The 23,170-nt window shown below is 46.0% G+C and overlaps 1 protein-coding gene across 2 annotated transcripts in view; it reads right to left on the bottom strand.

The window, feature by feature from the left end:
- The window catches only part of RFX8 (RFX family member 8, lacking RFX DNA binding domain), a 62,391-nt gene that overhangs the window by 11,547 nt on the left and 27,674 nt on the right, over positions 1-23,170 (bottom strand). Inside the window, exons 2-8 of one of the 2 annotated variants that reach the window (XM_030827361.1) lie at positions 13,321-13,431; positions 12,679-12,732; positions 9,823-9,936; positions 8,500-8,650; positions 5,791-5,849; positions 3,872-4,028; positions 1,577-1,671 (exon numbers count right to left, since the gene is read on the bottom strand). In XM_030827361.1, coding sequence (XP_030683221.1) covers positions 1,577-1,671; positions 3,872-4,028; positions 5,791-5,849; positions 8,500-8,650; positions 9,823-9,936; positions 12,679-12,732; positions 13,321-13,431 — 741 coding nt within the window. Of the gene's footprint in view, positions 1-1,576; positions 1,672-3,871; positions 4,029-5,790; positions 5,850-8,499; positions 8,651-9,822; positions 9,937-12,678; positions 12,733-13,320; positions 13,432-23,170 lie in introns of those variants that run through there. The other variant, XM_030827362.1, reaches the window with a different exon arrangement.

The following is a 23,170-nucleotide window of genomic DNA, read 5'->3' as shown; positions in this document are numbered from 1 at the left end:
TGTGGACCGCTCCTTCCTTCCTGGGTAAGCTCCTCCTGCTCTTGAATGCCCGACCCCCCTCTCTCAGCTTATTTTAATCCCACACATGCTTCGTATCCCAGTTTTAAGTCCCACCTTTTCTTAAAAGCCTTTCCCAACCACTTCAGCCTTGGCAAGCACAAAGTCTCAAAAGGTGGGGCCCAGGCTGCCTCATTTCCCTCTAGGTTTTTTTTTGTTGTTGTTGTTGTTGTTTTGAGACAGAGTCTTGCTCTGCCGCCCAGGCTGGAGTGCAGTGGCGCAATCTTGGCTCACTGCAACCTCCAGCTCCCAGGTTCAAGTGATTCTGTGCCTCAGCCTCCCGAGTAGCTGGGACTACAGGTGTGTGACACCACGCCCGGCTGATTTTTTGTATTTTTTTAGTAGAGACGGGTTTTCACTGTGTTAGCCAGGATGGTCTCGATCTCCTGACCTCATGATCTGCCTGGCTCGGCCTCCCAAAGTGCTGGGGTTACAGGCATGAGTCACCATGCCCGACCAGACGGAGTCTTTTGTTGCCCAGGCTGGAGTGCAGTGGCTCTCAGCTCACTGCAACCTCTGCCTCCCAGATTCAAGCGATTCTCCTGCCTCAGCCTTCCAAGTAGCTAGGATTACAGGTGCGTGCCAACATGCCCAGCTAATTTTTGTATTTTTAGTAGAGACAGGGTTTCACTATGTTGGCCAGGCTGGTCTTGAACTCTTGACCTCATGTGATCCTCCCGCTTTGGCCTCCCAAAGCGCTGGGATTACAAGCGTAAGCCACCGCGCGCGGCCTCCCTGTAGGTTTTAACCCGCAGCCCCTAGCTCTCCCCACCTGCCCTGGGCCCCTGGAGCGAGGGGCCGTGGCCTCTCTCAAGGCATTCTCAGCTGTCCACAGGTGACTGCCCCCACGGAGGATGATGAAAATCAAGCCCAGGATCCCACTGAAGCAACTTCCAAGAGCCACGTTGGTTGGAAGGATCAAACCTGCCCATATCAACAACGAAACCATCTTTGGGCTTTTGAAATCAAGCCAGACACTTTACTGGAACATGTCTGCAAAACATGCAGACAAGGGCTGTTCTCCCCCTAAAACAGACAAAACCCCTCCTCCTCTTCCACACTCCCATTGCTGCAATACACCTGCACACACAGTCACCCACACCCACTTCCACACATGCTCACACACACTGTCACACACATGCTCACCTGTACACACACTCATCCATGCATGTTCAAACACCCACACACACATACTGCACACCCACTCACCTGTACACCACGTTCACCACACCCACATACACACATGCTCACCACAGGCTCACCCCTCCACACATACTCCCACACACCCAAACATATGCACACACACACACACACACTCTTATGTGATGTGCTCCCCCTCGACCCCCATTCTCTGCCTGCTACAAAATTTGAGGCCATCCCCTGCCCTCACACCCAGGCCAGCTTTGTCACATTTCCGACCAGAGCCTAAGAAGCCTCTTTCCCATCCCTTAGGCAATGGGCACTCATTTATCTAGAATGGTCAAAACACTTTTGTTTTTTTTAAGTCACAGCTTCCTACCTGGAACACAAGTGCTTGGAGATGTGAAGACAGACAGCTGAGGAATACCCTGAGATCTGTTAATGTTCCCAGCAAAGAAATTAAGTTTCTTAAACCTACAAAGGCACAAAATAAACAAACAAAAGATTGCATGCAGCAGAGCAGAATTTCTCTTAGGTATTTTTGTACTGGGTAACCTGGGAACATCACTGAACAATAGCTCGAAGGGACTTCCCAGGGCCTCACGCTCATTGTGAACACAGAGGATGTCCTGAGGCTGGCTTTGTCACCTCTGCCGTCATCTATTCAGCATTACATGGACATACCTGTTGTGAGCCACCTCTGCCACTTGTTGAAACAGAAATATTTTGAAACCATAACTACACCTTGCAATTATCCAGACCTTGTCTTCAGATGAGCTCATTGCACGATACAGACATGACCTCACCTATCCTTGCCATCTTCATAAAAGGGCTGGTTTATTAATGTCATTGAAGTGATGGCAGACATACATCAAAGCTGCTGAGAGACGGTGAGTGCCTTGCCTGCGGTTATGCACTCAGTTAGGTGGAGCCTGGTGTGACTTCAGGTTCCGGGTCCTCCACCTGCACAGGTAGCACTGACAGGGAAAGAATAGCCTTTGGCCTTCCCAGCTTTTTGAGTGCTTCTGCATACCAAGCAGAGTTCGGAAAACGGAGTCGGTTGCAGTGGCCCCCCTGAGGCTTAGGTGGAGGTGCGCTTGAACTTGGAACCGGAAGCATTTGCCTGCAGGTATCAGCAATGGCTGGCAGTCTGCTATCTCCCTGCAGAACTCTGCGTCTTCCTGTTGGGACTCACGAAGATGCCAGTAGGAGCACAGGAGCCCTGGCCAGAACAGCGGGCAGTCTGGAAGGCACCTGGTGGGGAGGGTCTCATGACCTCCTGGGACTCCCTGGGATCCAGCTGGGGGCAAGAGGAGGGTTTGGTTAGCCAGTGCGTTGGGAGGGGGACCTTTTGGGTTCCTACTAATCAGAACTGCAGAATTACTAATCAGAATTAGTAATCCTACTAACAGCTCTGAAGCCTGCCAGATTAGGTGTTAACCTTTTAGTTGCTGGATCGGTGGGGAAAAAAAAGTGCCCTATGGGAGGATCTGGGGTTGGGGTCAGCCAGGGGACACTACCAAGGGACAGGACAGTGGAGGGGAGCAGGCAGAGGTCATTCACCAACAACTAGGGATATATTTTAGTATTTTAATAACTGGCACAACCCTACCAAGGCCAGCCCTACTTCAAGGTGAAAGAAAGAGGATGGGCTAATTTACAGGTGGTGCTTTTGTGTACTCCTGAATTCTGTATCCATCAAGTCACGAAACACTGAAGTGCTCCTCTGGGCCAGTGCAATGCTGGGTGGCCCAGGGTGAATAAGACACAGCTGACAGCCTGAAGGGGCTCATGGGAACTGAGCGGGCAGCTGTAGACACAGCTTAGAGTACTAGCAAGGAGTTATGCCCATAGAGGGAGAGGCCATTCGATTTACCTGGGGCATCGTGGCAGCGAGTATTTGGAAAGGACACACACAGGGGAGCCTGGCACCCTCCCTGTAGCCATCATAGGAGGGCCTAGAGACGCCCATAATTCATAATCGGTAACCATCCTGCAGCTCCCTCCCTCCCAGGTCCTCCCTGAGTCTGGAGAGCTCCTTCTGCCACTACGTTCGCTCCCCAGGGACGCAACAACACACATCAGCCAGCAACGCAAGCTCTTTATGGAAGGGGGATTTTTTTCTTGAAAAACAATAACAATGATCAATAGCAAATGGCAAGAATATCCACCTGCTTCCTGTCACTTGTTTGGAAAGTAATGAAATATGGTAAAAGCACCATTGTTAAACTTCACATTGCAAGTAACAAGAGTGATGGGAGAATGTGTCGACGCAGACATCTAGCTCAAGGCAATTTAGCATGATTGAGGAGACACAGGAGTCTGTGCGTGTACAACACAGATGCAGAAACTAAACTTTTCCCCCACAGGAGACATTCTGGAGATAAATACTGTCAAGCAGCAAGCACACTCATCTGGTCGTTTATTAACTCAACTAACAGGTATCAGCACTGCTGCCCTGTCTGGCCCTGGGGTAGGTCCTGGGAGCACAGGGACAGGGCATCCCGGGGTGTTCATCACCCTACTACAGGAAAAGAAGTGTGAGCAGACCACTTAGAACATCGGAGTTATAAAGTTCTACCCCTATTAAGAAATTTGTGAGTTAACGATGGCCATGCTAGCCCCAAATCTATGCCCAACACGCCAATAAAGCAAGCTGCAGAAGGGAGTTTACATTTCATCTCTGGGTTGTTCTCCAGTTCATCTGCGCCACGCCGGTCACTTGCCAGGGCTTTCTTATAAGTGGCCAAAGTGCCTTGATTGATGATGGCCTGCAGATCTGACTTCAAAACACTGACACGCCTCTTACTTTTCAATACCATTCGCATAGTCTAAAGACAATGGGGAGGCATAATACTTAATTCAATCTTGTCATTTTATTTTTGCCTAACTCTCCCCCAAATTGCCAAGATTTTTGTTCTGGGGGAGGAAGAAACATTGATGTGGGTGTTACCCATTAAAAATGAATCTTAAACAAGAATGAAAAGGTTAAAATTGCACACATCCTAGAACTGCCCTTCTGGAAGAAGAAAGAATGCATCTCTAGGAAGATGCATTCAACAGGGCTGTCTGGCACTGCTGCTGCTGCTTCTCTGCACCACACTCACCCCACGCCCGAATGACTCTAGCGAGAGAGCCTGGGGATTGAGCCTCTGCGAGGAAGGTGTAGGGAGAGCCCGCACTGATCCTGAGGGTGCGGCTGCGGGATTCGGAAGCTGGCGGTTCCTTCCTCGTGGGAGCCTTGGCCATGAGGAATTTGGCCTCTGGGAGGTGATATCCTCAGCTGTCAAATGGGGACAATCTAGTCCCCAACACTGTCCGACTGCCTGGGGTGCATCTGGTGATCCTCACAGCAGTCCTGGGAGAAGGCCTCCCTTTTACAGAGGAGGACACTGAGGGCTCTTGGGGCGTGAAGTAACTTTCCTAAGGGACAGTAAGTGGGAAAATAAGGTTCGGAGCAGGGGCGGGCTTCAGAACCCATGCTTGCTGCTCTGGTTGGGTTGAGAGGAAGAGCACGCTGCAGGGTCATTTCCAGACCGACCGAGTCAGGACTGTGAGAGCCCTGGAGAACAGGACTGGCTGTGACTGGCAATGGGACACAACCCCGCTGAGCTCAGAGTCTGGGGAGGGCTCTGCACTGGGAGGATGGGGCCCAGCTCGGGGTCACGGAAGCCACAGCTGGGATCCTCCCAGTGGAGACTGATTTGGAGCAGAGTGATGGTCCCCAGGCTTTGTCCCGATAGGGTGCTCACAGGACTTGAGAGAGGACTCCTGGTAGCCCACGAGCCGGGTGCCAGCATCATAGAATCTTTTCTTCAGCCCTTCTCAACCTTTCTCTAAATCACCCCAGGATTGAAAAGGGCAGAGCTGAAGTAACTGGTGGCCTGGCCACACTGAGTCCACAGGGCCACACACACAGGTGAAGGGTGTATCTGTCTGTCTGTCTGTCATAGGCTCTGCTATGACACCCTGTTACCTCTGACACTGGCACCTCTGTGTGGGGCCTCCCTCAGGCATCTTTTATTTGTATTTTTTTATTTTTTTGAGATGGAGTCTCGTTCTGTTGTGGCACAGTCTTAGCTCACTGCAACCTCCACTTCCCAAGTTCAAGAGATTCTCCTGCCTCAGCCTCCCGAGTAGCTGGGACTCCAGGCACTCACCACCATGCCCAGCTAGTTTTTGTATTTTTGTTTGATAGAGACAGGGTTTTGCCATGTTGGCCAGGCTGGTCTCGAACTCCTGATGTGAAGTAATCTTCCTGCCTCGGACTCCCAAAGTGCCGGGATTACAGGTATGAGCCCCCCACGCTCGGCCATTAGGCATCTTTTAAATGTTGACCTGCTTTCCCTCCTGCCCTGAGAGAGCCAGGAGATTGGAGCCTTCCTGAGGATGGATGGAAAGGGGGCAGGCTTCTAGCTTTCAGTCACAGGGGCCCACCTGGACTCCTCTGCCAGTGGCCAGGCAAGGTCACCCTGCCTGCCCTCTGCCCTCCAGATGGACAGAGCAACCACTTACTCTTAACAGGGACCTAGAGCTTTCACTTCTTTTCAGGAAACTGCTTTGTTCCGTCCTATCTGCTTGGCTGAGACCTACCTTAGCCATGTTGGAAAGGTACGTCTTTCTTCTTAGTCTTTTGACAAATAGAGTAACTTCTGTTAAGAACAACACATGTGGCCATTAATATGATAACTTCAAGTTCTCATGTGGACAGTGGGGAAGAGAAGGTGCATGTTTAGGGTAGGATGGCACAGCTGGCTAAACTGCAACTTCCCCACCCCGTGTCTGCTGGCCCTCTCTGAGTGGCTAGGAGATCCTGGCAAGGGACACTTGGCTGAAATGTCCTCATGTGCCAGAAAAATTAAGTAACCCCAGCATCTGACATGCATGCTACTATGATCTGAATGTTTGTGTCCTACACCCCCAATTTCATATGTTGAACCTCACCCCCATTGTGATGGTGTTAGGAAGTGGGGCCTTGGGGAGGTGATGAGGCCCTGAGTGTGCAGTTCCCATGAAGAGGATTAGAGGCCCCAGAGAGACCCCTTGCCTCTTTCACCATGTGAAGACAAAGCAAAAAGACAGCCATCTGTGAACTAGAAAGCAGACCATTCCCAGACACCCATCTACTGGTGCCTTGATCTTGGACTTCCCAGCCTCCAGAACTATAAGCAATAAATTTCTGTTGTTTATATACTGCCACCTAGTTGGTGGTATTTTACCACAGCAGCCAGATTGGACTAAGGTACTCAAAGGAGTTTAGGGTTTTTGTCCAGGAACCCTGAGCACCCCCCAACTTTCTCATCCTACAGTGCTTTTCTTGGAAAATAAAGCAAAGGAAAGGATGAAAAGGGAACACATAGAAACAGGTGTTCTCTTCTTGAATGCATTCATTCATTTGACAAATATTTGGGAGAACACTCATGCAGTGTTTGCTCAATAACTATTTGCTGGGTTGCTGCTGAGCTGATGGATGGAAGAGGACAGCCCTTGCCTTCTAAGGGCTTGTGCTCTGGAGGGTGGGTCACCAGATATGCAAACACAGCCCAAAAGCAGGCTAAGTGCTCCCATGTCATGTGAGAGCACAAGGAAGAAAGGGAGGCTGTCTGGAAAAAGGTATTGAGGAAAGCTTCACTGAGAAGGTGACATTTAATCTGGGCTTTGATGCGTAGGTAGGAGTTAGCCAGGAGTAATGGAGCAGGAGGCAGTCCAAGCATAGAAAATGGCAGGAATAAGGGCCTTTTCTGGGGACAGCTTGTTTAGTGTTGCTGAAGAGCACTGTTGGGTCATGGGAGTCCCTGGGGAGATGGACACAGGGATGGGGCCAGAGGCCAAACTGTGAATGACTGCACAGCAGTGGAGGAGAGTGGGCCATCTGGGCAGTGGGGGCCAGGGAAGGTTGGTAATTGATTTACTGCTGTTTTAGAATGATCACTGGGGGTGGAGGGGAATGTGGCTGGGGAGGGGGATGGAAGCAGGATGACCAACTAGGAAACTGCTGAAGTAGCGTACAGAGTGAAGAGACAGAGGCTTGAATTCGGGCAGTTGTTAAAGGAGCACAGGAAAACTGGAACAAGGCTCTGTCCCCACTCCTTGGACCCCCTTTGCAGCAAGTCCCAGTCCCACCTTCTGCAACATCCCTAAAATTTCCAAGTGGGGCAAACTGGATAAGGGTATGCAGCGTGAGTAGTGAACACAGCTGGGGGTGCAGAGGGGTGGAGGGAGTGGCGATTAGACACGGTTCTATGCTGTAGGCACTTTGAGAAGTCCCCTATCTGCACTACCTAGGAAATAATTGCAAAGGAAGCAAGACTTATAGAAATGTGGGGAAATAACCAGTGCCGGCTTGGTGAGAAAATGGCCCTGAGTTGGCAAGGAGGGTGGGACCCCGTGGGGAATTTGAGAGCTGCAGGCAATGATAGCAAAACTTCACAAAGGTGATAGGGAGAAAATGGGTATTTCCAGGACGATCTGACAAGGCATGGCAGGTGCGGGCTGGCCTTTGAAGGAGCATGGAGTTGCAGGGGCACAAAGAGGGCAGATTTATAGAGAACTGGACCAACCGACAGAGAAGTTCAGGCTCGCACTCGGAAGCCACTGCAGGCCTTGAACAGATAAATAGCCTGGTGGAAGCAGCATTCAGAGACTGCAGCCTGGCAGCCAGACAGAAGGGGAAAGCATTCTAGAAACTCAGCAGAGAGATGGTGCAATTCAGGAGTGAGACGTGAATGCCCTGGTGAATATCCACACCTAGAACACCTTGACCTGCCAAAAGTCCATGTTATTATTCAGAAGAGAAATAGCTTAAAAGGGTGTGGCTGGACCACCACAAAAATCCATCACCAGCACTAAAAGCCAGAAACCCTGAGCAGGCTGGGCCTTCCGGACTGTAGCTGAATGCATGGGGCAGCAGCTGAAAGCTACCACCCAGGGTGAAAGTCAGATGCTTCATCTACGCTTATAGAATTTATTTATTTATGTATTTCTTTACTTTAAAAACAGGGTCTTGCTCTGTCACCCAGGCTGGAGTGCAGTGACGTGATCATGGCTCACTGCAGCCTCGACCTCCTGGGCTCAAGTGATCCTCCCACCTCAGCCTTCTGAGTAGCTAGGACCACAAGTGTGTGCACACCTGTAGTCCTGTATAAAACTTTTTTTATAGAGACAGGATCTCACTGTGTTGCCCAGGCTGGTCTCAAACTCCTGGGCTCAAGCGATCCTCCTGCCTCAGCCTTCCAAAGTGCTGGGATTACAGGCACGAGCCACTGCATCAGCCCAGAATTTATTTTTTTCATTGAAACCTACCTTTGAGTTTGGAGATCTGCAAGAGGGCTGGAAAACCTTCCAGAGCATTAAGAAGCCACAGCTTAAATTTCTTACTAAATAACCGCACAGATTTCAGGTACTGAATAGAAACATCTTCCAAGAAGTCATGAAGGAGAACATCCTCAATTCCCTACAACAGAAGTATCAAGACACTATGATTCTGCTGGTGGTGCAGGTGTGACTGAAGCTCACGCACGCCACAGGGACAGGGTGGGTCTCAAGAAGTCTGAGAGCTGGTCCCCACCCAGGTTGAGGGGGCAGCACCATGCAGCCTGGCCACTGTTTCCCGTGCAGGATGTCAGGCTAGTGCAGCCACAGTTGGAATTTTTTTTCCAATATATTTATTTATTTCTTTATTTGAGACGGAGTCTCGTTCTGTCACCCAGGCTGGAGTGCAGTGGCATGATCCTGGCTCACTGCAACCTCCACCTTCTGGGTTCAAGGGATTCCCTTACCTCAGCCTCCCAAGTAGCTGGGATTACAGGTGCACGCCACCACACCTGGCTAATTTTTTTTGTATTTTTAGTAGAGACGGGGTTTCACCATCTTGGCCAGGCTGGTCTCGAACTCCTCACCTCGTGAACCACCCGCCTCAGCCTCCCAAAGTGCTGGGATTACAGGCATGAGCCACCGCTCCCGGCCTCAAATATTTTTAAAAGATTGATAACTGATTCAAATACTTTTTAAAAAATCATACACTGCCGGCCAATACTAGGTGGGTCAAACCAAATATATTTAAGGGTTGAACCCAGCTTCCAGTTTTCATATTTTTTGTTAAAAACTTGGAAGTACTAGATGGTTTCCTTAAAAATAATAAAAGGTAAGGCTTGTGACTCGCTGAAGGAGAACACCTTTTTAACCCAGAAAAGATATAGACCTGACCCTCCAAATACAACCCTCCAAATACAATCACTTTAGAGATACAGCTTCAACCAAAGCAAAGCGAAACAAAACAAAACAAAACAAAAACCTTGGCAGTTATGCATATTACAATTCCAATTATTCATTTTAGAATGTCTTCTTTTACAGAAATTCCCAGAGAAAGAACTTCGACTCAATTCGGACTTCACTGGGTATGGAACCAGAGGTCACGATGTGCGTTGGCTTTTGGTTTCCATGAAGTAATTCAAAAGGAAAACTGAGTGGTAAGCAGAGATCAGAGGGCTCCTGGTCCATACACCCCACTATTCACTCCTCAGAGGACCATGGAGACTGCAGAGAGGTGGAGCTATGGGTCCAAGCCCAGCATTTGCTGCCAATTTCTGCAAAGGATATACCCTAGAGACTCACGCGTCCTCCTACCTTGTACAGCTGGACGTCGTAGCATTTAAAGAGCTGGCACATGTCAGGCAATGACATCAGCATGACTGTGTCTTGCTGCAGAGACTTCCAGAAGGAAGTAAGCAAGTCCTCCACCTGGGGTAAGTAACAGAGCATATCGCCAAAACTCGTTTTCCACCTCGCAAGACTAACCCCCCGCCACAGATACTTTCTTAGCCCCAGATGACAATGGGATGAAGTTTGTTCCAGTGCACGTAAAGCTTTGCCTCTCAGCTTTTCCAAGCTGTATTTTGATAGAATTCTTTCCAACAACCCATCTGAGAGCACCTGCCAGTTGGATGGGATAATGTAGAACATTATTAATATTTTCTTGAGGCAGTTTCTAGAAGGGAAGCTGTTTCTGACCACAAGGGGGCTCCAGTTGATTATACTGGGATGAGGACTGGGCCACAGGGCACAGCCCAGAGAGAATAAATGTTCATTGACTGACTGACTGATTGCCTCAATCATTTTTCAGCTCAGATAGAGGTGTGATAGTACTGAATCTAAGAGACCCCCTCCTTGCCATCAAGTTAGAAGTCGCTTAATGACTGTGGAAGAAAAAGGGTACTGGCATGGTTCTACACAAGAGCCTTCTCTGAAGACTTACGTGGACAACTTCGTGGAGGATCAAAATCGCGGCTCCTCTTTTCTGTTTTTTTCCCATGTTGACTTTTCAGTTTCCGTTGCTGAACCAGGTGACTGGTCTGCTTCGCAGCCAATAAAGACTCTTGCCTGTTTGGGATTTCCACAGGCTCAGGTACTGCGAGGCATCACAACCTTGTCGTATCTCGCCTGGTCCTGGTGCTAGACCTGCCAGTGACATCAGACAAGGAGCTGGCCCCATGCGTAGGTCGTCAAGGAAGTTAGGGTCAACTCCTGAATTACAGGACCACAGGCGCTGATTTAAAATCCTGTTATCAGGGCATTAATTCTAGAGAAGACTTCTCCAAAAAGACTCCGAAAAATACAGCACAGGGTGTAGCAATCCCTTTTCTCTCAGGCTGGGAACCTTGGAGCAAGGAGCTTTGGGGAAGGGGGTCTGGGTGGAGCCATCACCACAGACCTGTCTCTGCTCACCCCTCACCACCCGCGTCCAAGTCACCAAACCCTGTTGCTCCTGCCTCTGAAATATTTCTCTAACCTTCCTGTTTCTCTCTGATGTCACTGTCACTGCCCCAGAACCGACTCTTGTTGCTTCTCACCTCAACTGTGACAAAACCTCCTTGCTGCCTCTGTGTTCCATGATGGCCAAGCCCTGTTGTCACTGCTCCCCCACTGTCTTCTCAACAAGTCAGAGTTCTTCCTGGGGCATCCGAGGCCCCTTCTGGCATCAGCCTACTTTCCCACCTCCCCTCTGACTTCTCTTTTTTAAAAATAATAAAATCTAGGCTGGGCGCGGTGGCTCACGGCTGTAATCCCAGCACTTTGGGAGGCCGAGGTGGGCAGATCACCTGAGGTCAGGAATTTGAGACCAGCCTGGCCAGCATGGTAAAACCCCATCTCTACTAAAAATACAAAAAATTAGCCGGGCACGGTGGTGGGCGCCTGTGGTCCCAGCTACTCGGGAGGCTGAGGCAGGAGAATCACTTGAACTGAGGAGGTGGAGGTACAGAGAGCCGAGATCGCACCACTGAACTCCAGCCTGGGTAACAGAGCAAGACTGCGTCTCAAAAAAAATAATAATAATAAAAATAAAAGAAATAATAAAATATAGTCATAGTGACCTTTTTGTCACATCATGCCCGTGAACATCATGCTGCCTTTACCTGCACCATGGGTTCTACCTGGAATCCCTCTCCTACCCCATTATCTGTCTATTGCACCTCTGCCTTTCCTACTAGAGTCAGCAGCAACGTGGCCTGCTTTGGAAGCACTCCCTGGCCTTCTCTGTTACCCTTCTCTGGGCACCCAGAATAGTCTAATCATGCAGCTATTCTAGAACTTTCCACATTGCATCATATTTATTGGGTAATATTGCTCCTTTCATTACCAACTACTAACTTCTCAAGCCTTATGGAGAATACTTTCCTAGTCCTGGTAACGGTGTCAGTCACAGGGTAGAATTAAATACTTATTTGATGAGTAAGTGAAGAAGGAAAGGAATATGTCAGATATCCAGTGTGGATGGATATTTGTAACATTGCATCAACAGGACAGGGGCCATCCTGAAGGCATCTTGGTCTCTCCCTCACTACAATGCTTTACGCCGAGTAGGTAGTAAATGCGCTCGTGCTGAATGAACTTTATCACCCAAAGTTGAAGTGCTTAGAATATACTAAAGCATCAGGAAAAAATTCTCATTTGAATGTGCACTTGTTTCCTTGGATTTTCATCTCACACTGCAGAAGATGAAACTCAGAATAGCTGAAAGATTTATTCATGTTTTCCACAGCCAATTCTAGGATAAAATCCAATCGTGACAATACCCATGCCAGATCACTCAGCTGCGAAGTCTTGCTCCATCTTCAGTTAGCGCATATCAATAAAATGGCTCTTCAGCACCATTGAAAATTCCAGGGTGAATTTTATTACCAATACTTTATTCAAAATGAGTGGAATTAGGATCTAAAAAATAGCTGAATTTGTATTTAGAGCCTAAAGTTATCTGTATTAGCACCTTGGAGAATTTCCAGCTGATTACACTGAATATCAATCTCACCTCCCAGAACTCAATGACTACAACATAGGTGCATGGCATGTAAGCACTTCAGTGCAGTGGGTTACCACTGGACATCTGTTGATGGGGTCTCTTCAAATAAAAATGATTAATAAGGAGTCATAAGTGCTTGTATTTTATAGATAAAACCCTACCCTCTCAAGTTCTTGGTTCCTCACGTTTCGTAAAATGTCTTGACAATAGTTGCAGTATTCGTCAGCAAGGAAGGCCATCTAGGAAGAATATGGAAAATTATTTCAGCTTGTGGGCCTTTTCAAAAATGAACTGATCTTCACAGACTTTTCTGAAGCTCTCAGAGGCTGCTCTTGTTGCAATTCTCAAATGACAATAGCTGGGCTCTTCACTTGGGCCACAGCATTTTTTTTGTTTGCTTCTATAAACTAATGCAGACCTTATAGGCTGATAGTTCATGTAGCCTTCATTTCAATGTCATAACTCATATTTGCAGATTTATTCTACCACTACAAAGGCCACCAAACTTTGACACCTTTTTTTCTAAACTTCAATTTTCCCCCTCCATAATCCCCAGCCCTAATTTCTAGAAAATCCATATATCTGTTCTTTTCTTTGTCTTGGGGAAGAGGCAGTCCCACCGTGAGCCTTGCCATAGGATGTAATAAGGAACCCTGAACTTCCTGAGCACCATCAAACCAGGGAAGGTTGCCGGTCCTCACCGGTCCGGCAAAGGCAAACATTATTCCATGTGACACAACCATGACCACAGGCACAAAAGGAAGCTATTTACTGCCCTAAGCATCACACGGCATGAAAGGCTAATCTACCCATGAGTGCAAACCTACCATATTACAGGAGTATTTCTTTGCCAGTTCTTGCTCCAAAAATGGACATCTCCTGCATTCAGACAAAGGGGATCCAACTGGGTCTGTCTTCATCGGTGAATGATCTTCACACTAAAAATCATTTGTGCAATGGATTGTATCTTTAAAATACAATACTTTTTTGGCATATAAATCATCTTGTGATCACAGTATTCTAAGTTAATATTGTGTATAACCTTTTAGCCATACCTCCGCACACATTACTGATTCCAGCAGCTTTCCTCTCATATTTTATTCCAAATGCTGCTAATTTTTGTCTATAATTCTATGAACGATGGCCATCAGGGAAGGGATAGGATTTAATATATTACCAAATATATCTCTCTTGGGATCATCTATTTACAAATCCTCTATAGCAATGTACAATAAGACTATTACCTATGAATTATTTAATATCACAAATACACTTCTACAACCCTTGTCCATGTAATTGTTCCTCCTTGAAATAAAATCATCCCTGTTTGGGTCATCCTGCCTATATCATAGCAACGGTTGGTTATATGAGAAATCTCAGGGCCATTGCCAACAAGGAAAATGAGGAGCATGGACTTTCCTTTAGAAGAACCAATTACAGGCCCGGGCATGGTGGCTCATGCCTATAATCCCAGCACTTTGGGAGGTCGAGGTGGGTGGATCACTTGAAGTCAGTAATTCAAGACCAGCCTAGCCAACATGGTGAAACCCCGTCTCTACTAAAAATACAAAAATTAGCCAGGTGTGGTGGCGGACACCTGTAATCCCAGCTATTTGAGAGGCTGAAGTGGGAGAATTGCTTGAGCCCGGGAAATGGAGGTTGCAGTGAGCCAAGATCACGCCACTGCACTCTAGCCTGGGCAACAAAGAGCAAAACTTCTTCTCAAAAAAAAAAAAAAAAAAAGAACCAATTACAGGATGGGAAGGAGGAAGAAAGGTGGCATGGTAGAAAGCAAGTGCAACATTCCTCCCTGCCTCCCTGTGTCTCTCATGCTGCTGTCCCATCTGGGCAGAGGGAGGCATGAGGGATCCTCCTGGTCTGAATAAAGGGTACCAATTTTATTTGAAATGATTTCTTCAGCATTGTCATAGACTGCTTTTGAATGATTTCCCTTACAATAAAGTAGGATGAAAGAATTCTTCCAAGTTGAAAATTGAGCGGCCAACCCTGCTACGCCAGACTGTGACTTCATTTTCTCTCAAATCTCATGACCCGCTCTCTGACCCTATAGTTCCAAGGTCAGCATTCTATCCTTAGCCTGCCCAGACCTTACACACCCTAAGCCTCATTAAGCTACTCACTTATAGAATTGCTTCTGTGGGTTTTGGTATGTTCCTGTCTATAAGACATCTGAGGGCAGGGCAGCTTCTCTAATCACTTGTGCCCACCTTTTAGAAGAGGAGTAAGCTCAGCCACCATCCCATGCAGTGCTGCACACACCAGAAACAGGCACCACTGTGTTTTCCTCCTCTCTGATGCCCCAGTAGCAACCAGTACAGCATTGAGAATCACAGAAGTGATAGAGCACGCTTAACTGTCCTCTCAGTGCCCTAAAGTCTGTCCTTCATAACGGTTGTGATTCTGAACCTCTTTGAGAATCTGATGAAAGCAACTGACTCTCTCCTTGGAGAAAATGCATAGTATGCACACAATATTATGAAGATGCCACGTTAAAACTTCCCCCATTAATACTGTTGGAATGATGTAGGGGTATAGATGTCTAAATAAATACATAAAGCAGGAACACAGAGGGGACAGCTCAAAGGGGTCTCTCTATTGGGTACTGTCTAAGCCTCATTCAGACCACACTTTAGAATACTGGCTTTATTCGGAGTCATCAGAAGATGGGTCTTCTTGACATTTATGCGGCCAACAGACACATGAAAAAATGCTCATCATCACTGGTCATCAGAGAAATGCAAATCAAAGCCACAATGAGATACCATCTCACACCAGTTAGAATGGCGATCATTAAAAAGTCAGGAAACAACAGGTGCTGGAGAGGATGTGGAGAAATAGGAACACTTTTACACTGTTGGTAGAGTGTAAACTAGTTCAACCATTGTGGAAGATAGTGTGGCGATTCCTCAAGGATCTAGAACTAGAAATACCATTTGACCCAGTGATCCCATTACTGGGTATATACCCAAAGGATTATAAATCATGCTGCTATAAAGACACATGTGCACGTACGTTTATTGCAGCACTATTCACAATAGCAAAGACTTGGAACCAACCCAAATATCCATCAATGATAGATTGGATAAAGAAAATGTGGCACATATACACCATGGAATACTACACAGCCATAAAAAGGATGAGTCCATGTCCTTTGTAGGGACATGGATGAAGCTGGAAACCATCATTCTGAGCAAACTATCTCAAGGACAGAAACCCAAACACCGCATGTTTTCACTCATAGGTGGGAATTGAACAATGAGAACACTTGGACACAGGGTGGGGTACATCACACACTGGGGCCTGTCGGGGGTGGGGGGCTGGGGGAGGGATAGCATTAAGAGAAATACCTAATGTAAATGACGAGTTAATAGGTGCAGCAAACCTACATGGCACATGTATACCTGTGTAACAAACCTGCACGTTGTGCACATGTACCCTATAACTTAAAGTATAATTAAAAAAATAAGAATTTGAAACAGAAAAAAAAAAAAAAAGAAGATGGGTCTTCTTGTATGTGGGTATGGGTGATGCTCAAGTTGATCATACTGAACGATGGAGCTATTCCATGAAGCTCATTGGCCTGATCATAGGCGTTCTGTTAGAGAACTGAGGAATCCTCAATTTCAACTCTGGGCTAACCTCTCATACTGTGAGACCCCAACTACATCCATATTTTCCAGAGCACTCACACCCTGGTTATGTCAGTGTTCTCTGGGTGTTACTGCTGGTATTCCCAAAGCAGCATTCTCAAACACATCAGAATCCCTTGGGGCCCTTGAGATCCATGTTCCTAGGCCTCTAGTGAATCTGGTGAGACAAGAACTCTAGATGTATAACCATCTTCCCTACTGAGCCTTCTGCATGCCCATGTTGAGAACTGCAGCTTTAGGCAGACAGTTCTTTGTCGAATGCTACAGAAATCTCTACATTTCACCATGGCACATACAACACAGTTTCGCCTGTTCAGAAGAAAACATCTGACAATGTACTGTTAAAATATTCAAGAAACAATTACAAGGAGAATATAAAAATGTTTTATTACACAACATAATAAAGAGCAAATTCATGATTTCCTGAAGTCAATTCCCTGAGGTCTCTTCCTCCATAGACATTACTTATAGGTATAATCCTTTCATTAAAAACTGTGAAAAGAATTGTTCTTTCACAAACAATATTTTTAAAATCATAAATTGAAATATTCCTTTACAACATAAACAACCAGAAATCTAAAGTAAAAGTAGAGTACAGACCACTAAAGTGTGGATCCCTGCAGGAGACTCTCTACAGCAGAAGGCACTCAGGAAGCATGCTGAGGAATCCCAGTGCAGAAACAATAATTCAGCAAAGCAAAAAGGGGGATGGAGAGAAGTTGATCAATGGGTACAAACAGACAGTCAGAAGAAATGAGACCTAGGGTTTGATCAATCAGTAGAGTGACTATAGTTCACAAAAATCTATCTGATATTTTCAAATACCCAGACACGAATCATTTGGCTGCCTCCAGATAAAGAAAAGATACCTGTTTAAGGCAATAGGTATCCCAATTATACTGATTTGATCTTTACACAGTACAGAAATGTATCAAAATACCACATGTATCCAGAAAATATATACATCTATTATATATCAGTCTTTAAAAATCCACCAACTTTTAAATAATAACTGTGCTGAGTGTGGTGGCTCATGCTTGTAATCCCAGAAGTTTTGGAGGCTGAGGCAGGAGGATTGCCTGGGGCCAGGAGTTCATGACCAGCATGGGCAACATAGTAAGAGCCTGTCTCTACAGAAAATTAAAAAAAAAAATTTCTGGGCATGGTGACATACACCTGTAGTCCTAGCTACTCAGGAGGCTGAGGTGAGAGGACGGCTTGAGCCTAGAAGTTGGAGGCTCCAGTGAGCTGTGATCGTGCCACTGCACTCCAGCCTGGGCAAAAGAGCAAGACCTTGTCTCTAAAAAATAAAATAAATAAATAAATACTGCATAATGACAACTATGTATAAACAAAAGCTACATCTAAAAAATGACAAAGAAAAAAATGAGAAATTCTACATGGATTCTTTAGGTATATTAAATGCGGTTTGAGATTTTCGATAGACCCAAGAAATGTCATTGGCGTTACATGCTACCATTCATCTACTCATTCTTTTGTGAGCGTGCACTAGGTGTTAGCCCCTGGGAGTCCGATGTGTGACACCTTCCCACCATCACCTGCTCCATCAGGCACCATCTGCCTCCCCCGGGTTACTCCATCAATTCTCCTGAATGCCTTTGATCCTTCCTGCATCCTTGAAGACACTGTTCCCAGAATTATCACCCCCCAAAGCAAATGTATCCTGTTACTCTCCTTCTGAAGATGCCTCGATGGTGCCCCACGGTCTCCTAAGTCAAATCCGAATTCTCTGCCTAGCATTGACAAGCTCTGTGCCCTCTGGTCCTCTCCACCTACCCCGCCCAGTGCACTGCTCCCCAGCATATGCACGCTGGGTTCCACACATATTTGTCATTACCTCCCGCTCCAATGCAGGCTACACCCTCAAAATGAACACCCTCCTAAGAGAGGAGCCAGCAACTCCCTCCAGGACTAGCTCAAGGATAATATGACAGGCAGAATCAGGCCCCTCCACCCCAAAAATGTCCACATCCTAATTCCTGGAACCTATGAATATGTTCCCTTGCATGGCAAAGGGACCTTGCAGATGTGATTAAGGTTAAGGACCTTGAGATGGGAGGTTTTCCTGCCTTATCCAAGTGGCCTCATGTCATCACAAAGGTGCTGTAGAAAGGGCCACCTTTCCCAGGTGCAGGGAGCCAGAGAGAATGCAGTGTGAGAAGGATCCGGCCTGCTTTTGCTGGCTTTGAAGATGGGGCAGAGGCCGTGAGCCAAGGAATGGGAGTGACCTCTAGAAGCTGGAAAAGGGAAGGAATGGATTCTTCCCTGGAATGTCCAGAAGGAACACGGCTCTGCCAACATGTTGATCTTAGTCTGGTAAGAATGGTGTTGAAATTATCACTTCCAGGGCTGTATGATAAGAAATTTGTGTTGTTTTAAGTCACTGACTTTGTGCTAATTTGTCACAACAACAGTAGGAACCGCACTCTTCAGTGCAGCCCTCTCTAATCACTCTTGCCTCCCATAGCCCCTCTCCCCCACCCCCAATTTGGAGTTCCCAAACCACCCATGGCCTGCACTGCGCACTCGACATGGTACCCATTGTTCCACTTCTATCTTAGCTTCCCAACTACAAAACTGTGTCCTACTTTAGTAGAGGGACTTTGTCTGTTTTTAGCTGTTCTTTCACAACCCATTCAGCCCTCAAGAAGGCTGGTCACTAAACACGTTTATAAAAGGTTATCTGTTCAATGACACTTGTCAACAAGACAGTATCTGTTATGGACAGAATGTTGGTATTCCACCCCCCCCACCCCCGCCAGGTCATATATTAAAACCCTAATCCCGGCTGAGCATGGTGGCTTACTCCTGCAATCCCAGCATTTGGGAGGCCGAGCGGGGCAGATCGCTTGGGGTCAGGAGTTTGAGACCAGCCTGGCCAACTTGGTGAAACCCTTCTCTATAAAAAATACAAAAATTAGCCAGCGTGGGTGAGGGCGCCTGTAATCCCAACTACTTGGGAGGCTGAGGCAGGAGAATCCCTTGAATCAGCCTGGACAACAGAACGAGATTCCATCTCAAAACAACAACAACAACAACAAACCTCTAATCCCAACGTTATGGTATTTGGAGGTGGGGCCTCTGGGAGGTAATTAGGTCATGAAAGTGGAGGTCTCATGAATGAGATTAGTGCTTGCTCCCTCTCTTTCCACCACGTGAGACACAATGAGGAGTTGTCTGCAACCTGAAAGAGGGCCCTCCCGTAACCTGGCCACGCTGGCACCTGGGACTTCCAGCCTCTGGAACTGTGAGAAATAAATGTTTGTTGTTGAAGCCATCCTGTCAATGGTAATTTGCAGCTCGCACTAAGGCAGTATCCAAGTACTATCATATCGTTTTGGCCCACTAAAATAAAATCAACTCATGATGTCATACATTAGTTATTCACAGTCCTGGTGTCCTAATTCAAAGAGCTGTAACTGTAATAGGGAGACACTTCAGACACATTTATTGCCAACAGCCTATATATCCTTTTTAATTTTAGCTGAAGAAACACAGTTAAGCAGGGAATGTGCAGCCAAACAGTAGGTTCCTTAAGGACAGAGACTATGTCTGTCTTGGCACAGCATGTGGAAAGTGGTGGGCACTGAACGTTCATGGTCAGATGGATGAATGGTTAGGGGCTACCTAGAGTAAGAACATTACACACAGAAAAATAGCTAGATCGAATTAAGCAATCACTGGTATTGGTAGGTCTGGGTCTATTATAGTAAATCTATTTGATTAACACTCACTGTTGCTTCTTGTTGGATAATGCTGTTATAATTAGTAGATTTTTCAAAGGCAATGGCATCTCCACTGTGAAGGAACAGAAAACAGAGAAGTAATTTTAGCCAGACACCTGTCTCTGAGCAGAAGCACGAAGTTTCTTTTGCAGCAAGGTTATTTGTTTAGGGGTATAACTTTTATTGAAAAACTCTCTGCCATGTTTCTATCCACAAATGATAATGATCACAAGCTTGGGGCTTTAAAAAATCCATTTCTGTAACTGGGACAACCACGCATTTATTTTTAAAGGTTTACTCCTTTCAGAAGCAAGAATATGATATTGTCATAGGTAGAATTCGCTCCTGTGGGAAAAGAAAAATCATCATGAACGTGAATTCTTATTGCTTTTTTATTTTGGTGCATTTTAAATGATCGATACAGAAGTGATAATATCCTCTGAGTTGATGGATGTAGAAGAACACCTTTACAGAACAAAGAAACTGGTAATTAATAATAGAGATGTAAATTTCATTTCACCATGCTTCTTGGATTCATATAAGATAATGGAGAAGTTTATACATAATGGAAAACAGACTTGGTCCTATCTACGCAGTACGGTGCATTTTTTCTTTAATCATGGGCATTCGAGAAGCTGTGAGCCCAGTTCACTTGCACCAGGGAATGTCCATTCTCAAGATGCCAGAGGTGGTGGTGTCTCCTCCCACTTCCCCGTCACTCAGCCCCAGAGTTATGGCTGAGCCAAGGACAGATATGACTTTGGTGGGTCCGTCCACTCCAAGTCAACACACATCCTCATGCCTGATGGTTTCAGCTCTACCTGAACATAAAAAAGAGAAGAGGAAGCCAGCAGCCTCTTGCTATGCTTCTGGAAGCTGGGCAATGGTCGTCCAGGTAAGGAGGACCTGGGAGGAGGTAGGAGTCAGAGGGGAGGTAGAGGAAAATGGCTTTCCTTCCAAATAGGATGGTTCTATGTCCTCCCCAGCCTCTTGAAAGCCCCAGGAGCTCTCTTCTGACGGTTTGGGTCAGTCCATTCTCCAAACCAAGTCATAGAAAACTGGGCAGAATGCTTGATACCCATCTGATAAATGTTTCCACATAATGTTCTATTTCAAAACAGGGCACATAGATTCAGGGTCTGGACACAAACCCACTAGAAAGGCACTCTTCATCTTTTAATAAGAGTTGTTATCAAAATAGAAATTTTGCCGTGACTTTCCAGTGGCTGCAGGACACAGCATCTGTTCAACCTGAAGGGGTATATGGATAAGCCCTGCACGTGCACATAGGGTGATGGGCAACACTAGAGGAGCCAAAGGCAAAGAATTTGGAGTGTCTTAGGAATTTCATTTGTCATGTGTTATGGACTGAGTTGCCTTCTCCTCAAATTCCTATGTTGAAGCCCTAGCCCTCTATGTGACTGTTTTTGTAAATAAGATCTTTAAGGAGATAATTAAGGTTAAATGAGGTCATAAGAATAGGGCCTTAATCCAATCCAGGACTGGTGTCCTTATAAGAAGACACCAGAGAACTTGCTCTCTTTCTCTCTCTCTCCATGTGAACATGGAAAAGAACATGTGAACACACAGTGAGAAGGCGGCTGACTGCAAGCCAGGAAGACAAGCCCTCACCAGAAACCAAATTTTGGCGTACCTTGGTCTTGGACTTCCAGACTCCAGAACTGTGAGAAAATAAATTTCTGTTGCTTAAGCCACCCAGTCGGTGGTATTTTGTTATGACAGCCCAAGAGAATGCATCATATCTCAATGATATCTTGGGTAGGTGTGACAATTATGCAGTTTCTTCAGGTAAAATTTATAAACAGCCCATTGCCACAGATTCTGGGACATTACAGCAACAAAAACAACAAATAATAAATCAAACTTAGAATAAAGACTAGAGTGAAATAAGACAGAAGAAAATATCAAAAGTGAAATTTCACTAAATAAAAGGCTCATAGAAAAGAAATTTAATCAGCAAAATATGGTCATCCCTCTTTAGAGATGTCTAAAAATTACTTGTGAGACTTTCTTCAACTAAATTGGAGGAAGGGCAATTTCTCTCCAATTCCACATTGTGTCAGCATGCTACTCCTAATACATTTTCTTTGGAAAATGAATGCAAGACCACAACATGAATACACTGAGCTCCATCCATCCATACATTCATCCATCCATCCAACCATCCATCCATCCATCCATCCATCATCAGTGCATCTCTCATTCATTCATCAGTGCCTACTGAATGTCAGGCATTGTGCCAGGCCTTGGTGGATATAGCTGTGATCCAGGGAGACAAGGTCTGTTTTCACAGAGGTTATAGCCTATTGGGGAGGAAAAATGTCACACAAATAATCACTAATCACAGGGATGTTGAGTGAGGGTTATGACAGCTGAAGTGTTGGGTGCTAGGAAAACGTACATCAGGGAACCATCCTATTCTCTTGTTAGTCCAACAGTGCACATCTCTGTCAATTGGCAGCTTGATGAGCTCAGGAGAGCTGCATTTGTGATCAGTTAGCCTGATCTGGTCGGTGTTCATCACATCACCATATAAGGATAGCTTATTAAACAATTTTGAATGGTGACATTGATCCTCATAGGGCATTCCTATAGATACGCAGAAACAGATATTTCAAAGCTAGAATGTCTGGTTTCAGACTTAAAGGAATGACAAGGAAAACTCTCGACTTTATCACTCATCCCTCTCCCTCCACCCTGACTCTGGGAGCTTTGGACTAATGAGTAATGCTCATTACGACTGAGTAATGTTCTCAATTATTCTGAGTTCCTAAATGATACTCCCAAGTTTCTGCCTCTGTTCAATGCAGAATATGGGCTTAATTCAACAGCAATCGAAAGGAAGGTGGCATCACCCTCCTCATCTTTATAGGGAAGGCTGAAGTGACAAGTGACGTGCCTGCCATGTAGGGGCCCGTGTATACCAGGAATCCTCACTGGGAGAGCTATGTTACTTTTTAGCATTTAATTGGGAGACTTTATGTATTAACCTAATGGTGGGAAAGAGAAAATATTTCAACCTCATGAAGAGATGGGGTCATCTATGAAAAAGTCCCCATCTCTATCTGGCCGGACAAAGACATTCATTTTTTCAAAGGAATGGCAAGGCTGTCTCTTTCCACTTCTGGAATGCCCTAATTTAAGAGACTGGCTCACAACACGGGTCAACATGTAGGTTTAGTGAGATCATATTTATTTTCTAAAATCACCTAGTTTCTGAGGCCTCTGCAAACGAAGAA

This window comes from Nomascus leucogenys, chromosome 14 (assembly GCF_006542625.1).
Source record: "Nomascus leucogenys isolate Asia chromosome 14, Asia_NLE_v1, whole genome shotgun sequence".
In the NCBI taxonomy this organism is placed as follows: domain Eukaryota; kingdom Metazoa; phylum Chordata; class Mammalia; order Primates; family Hylobatidae; genus Nomascus; species Nomascus leucogenys.
This window is presented reverse-complemented; position numbering and strand designations above follow the sequence as displayed.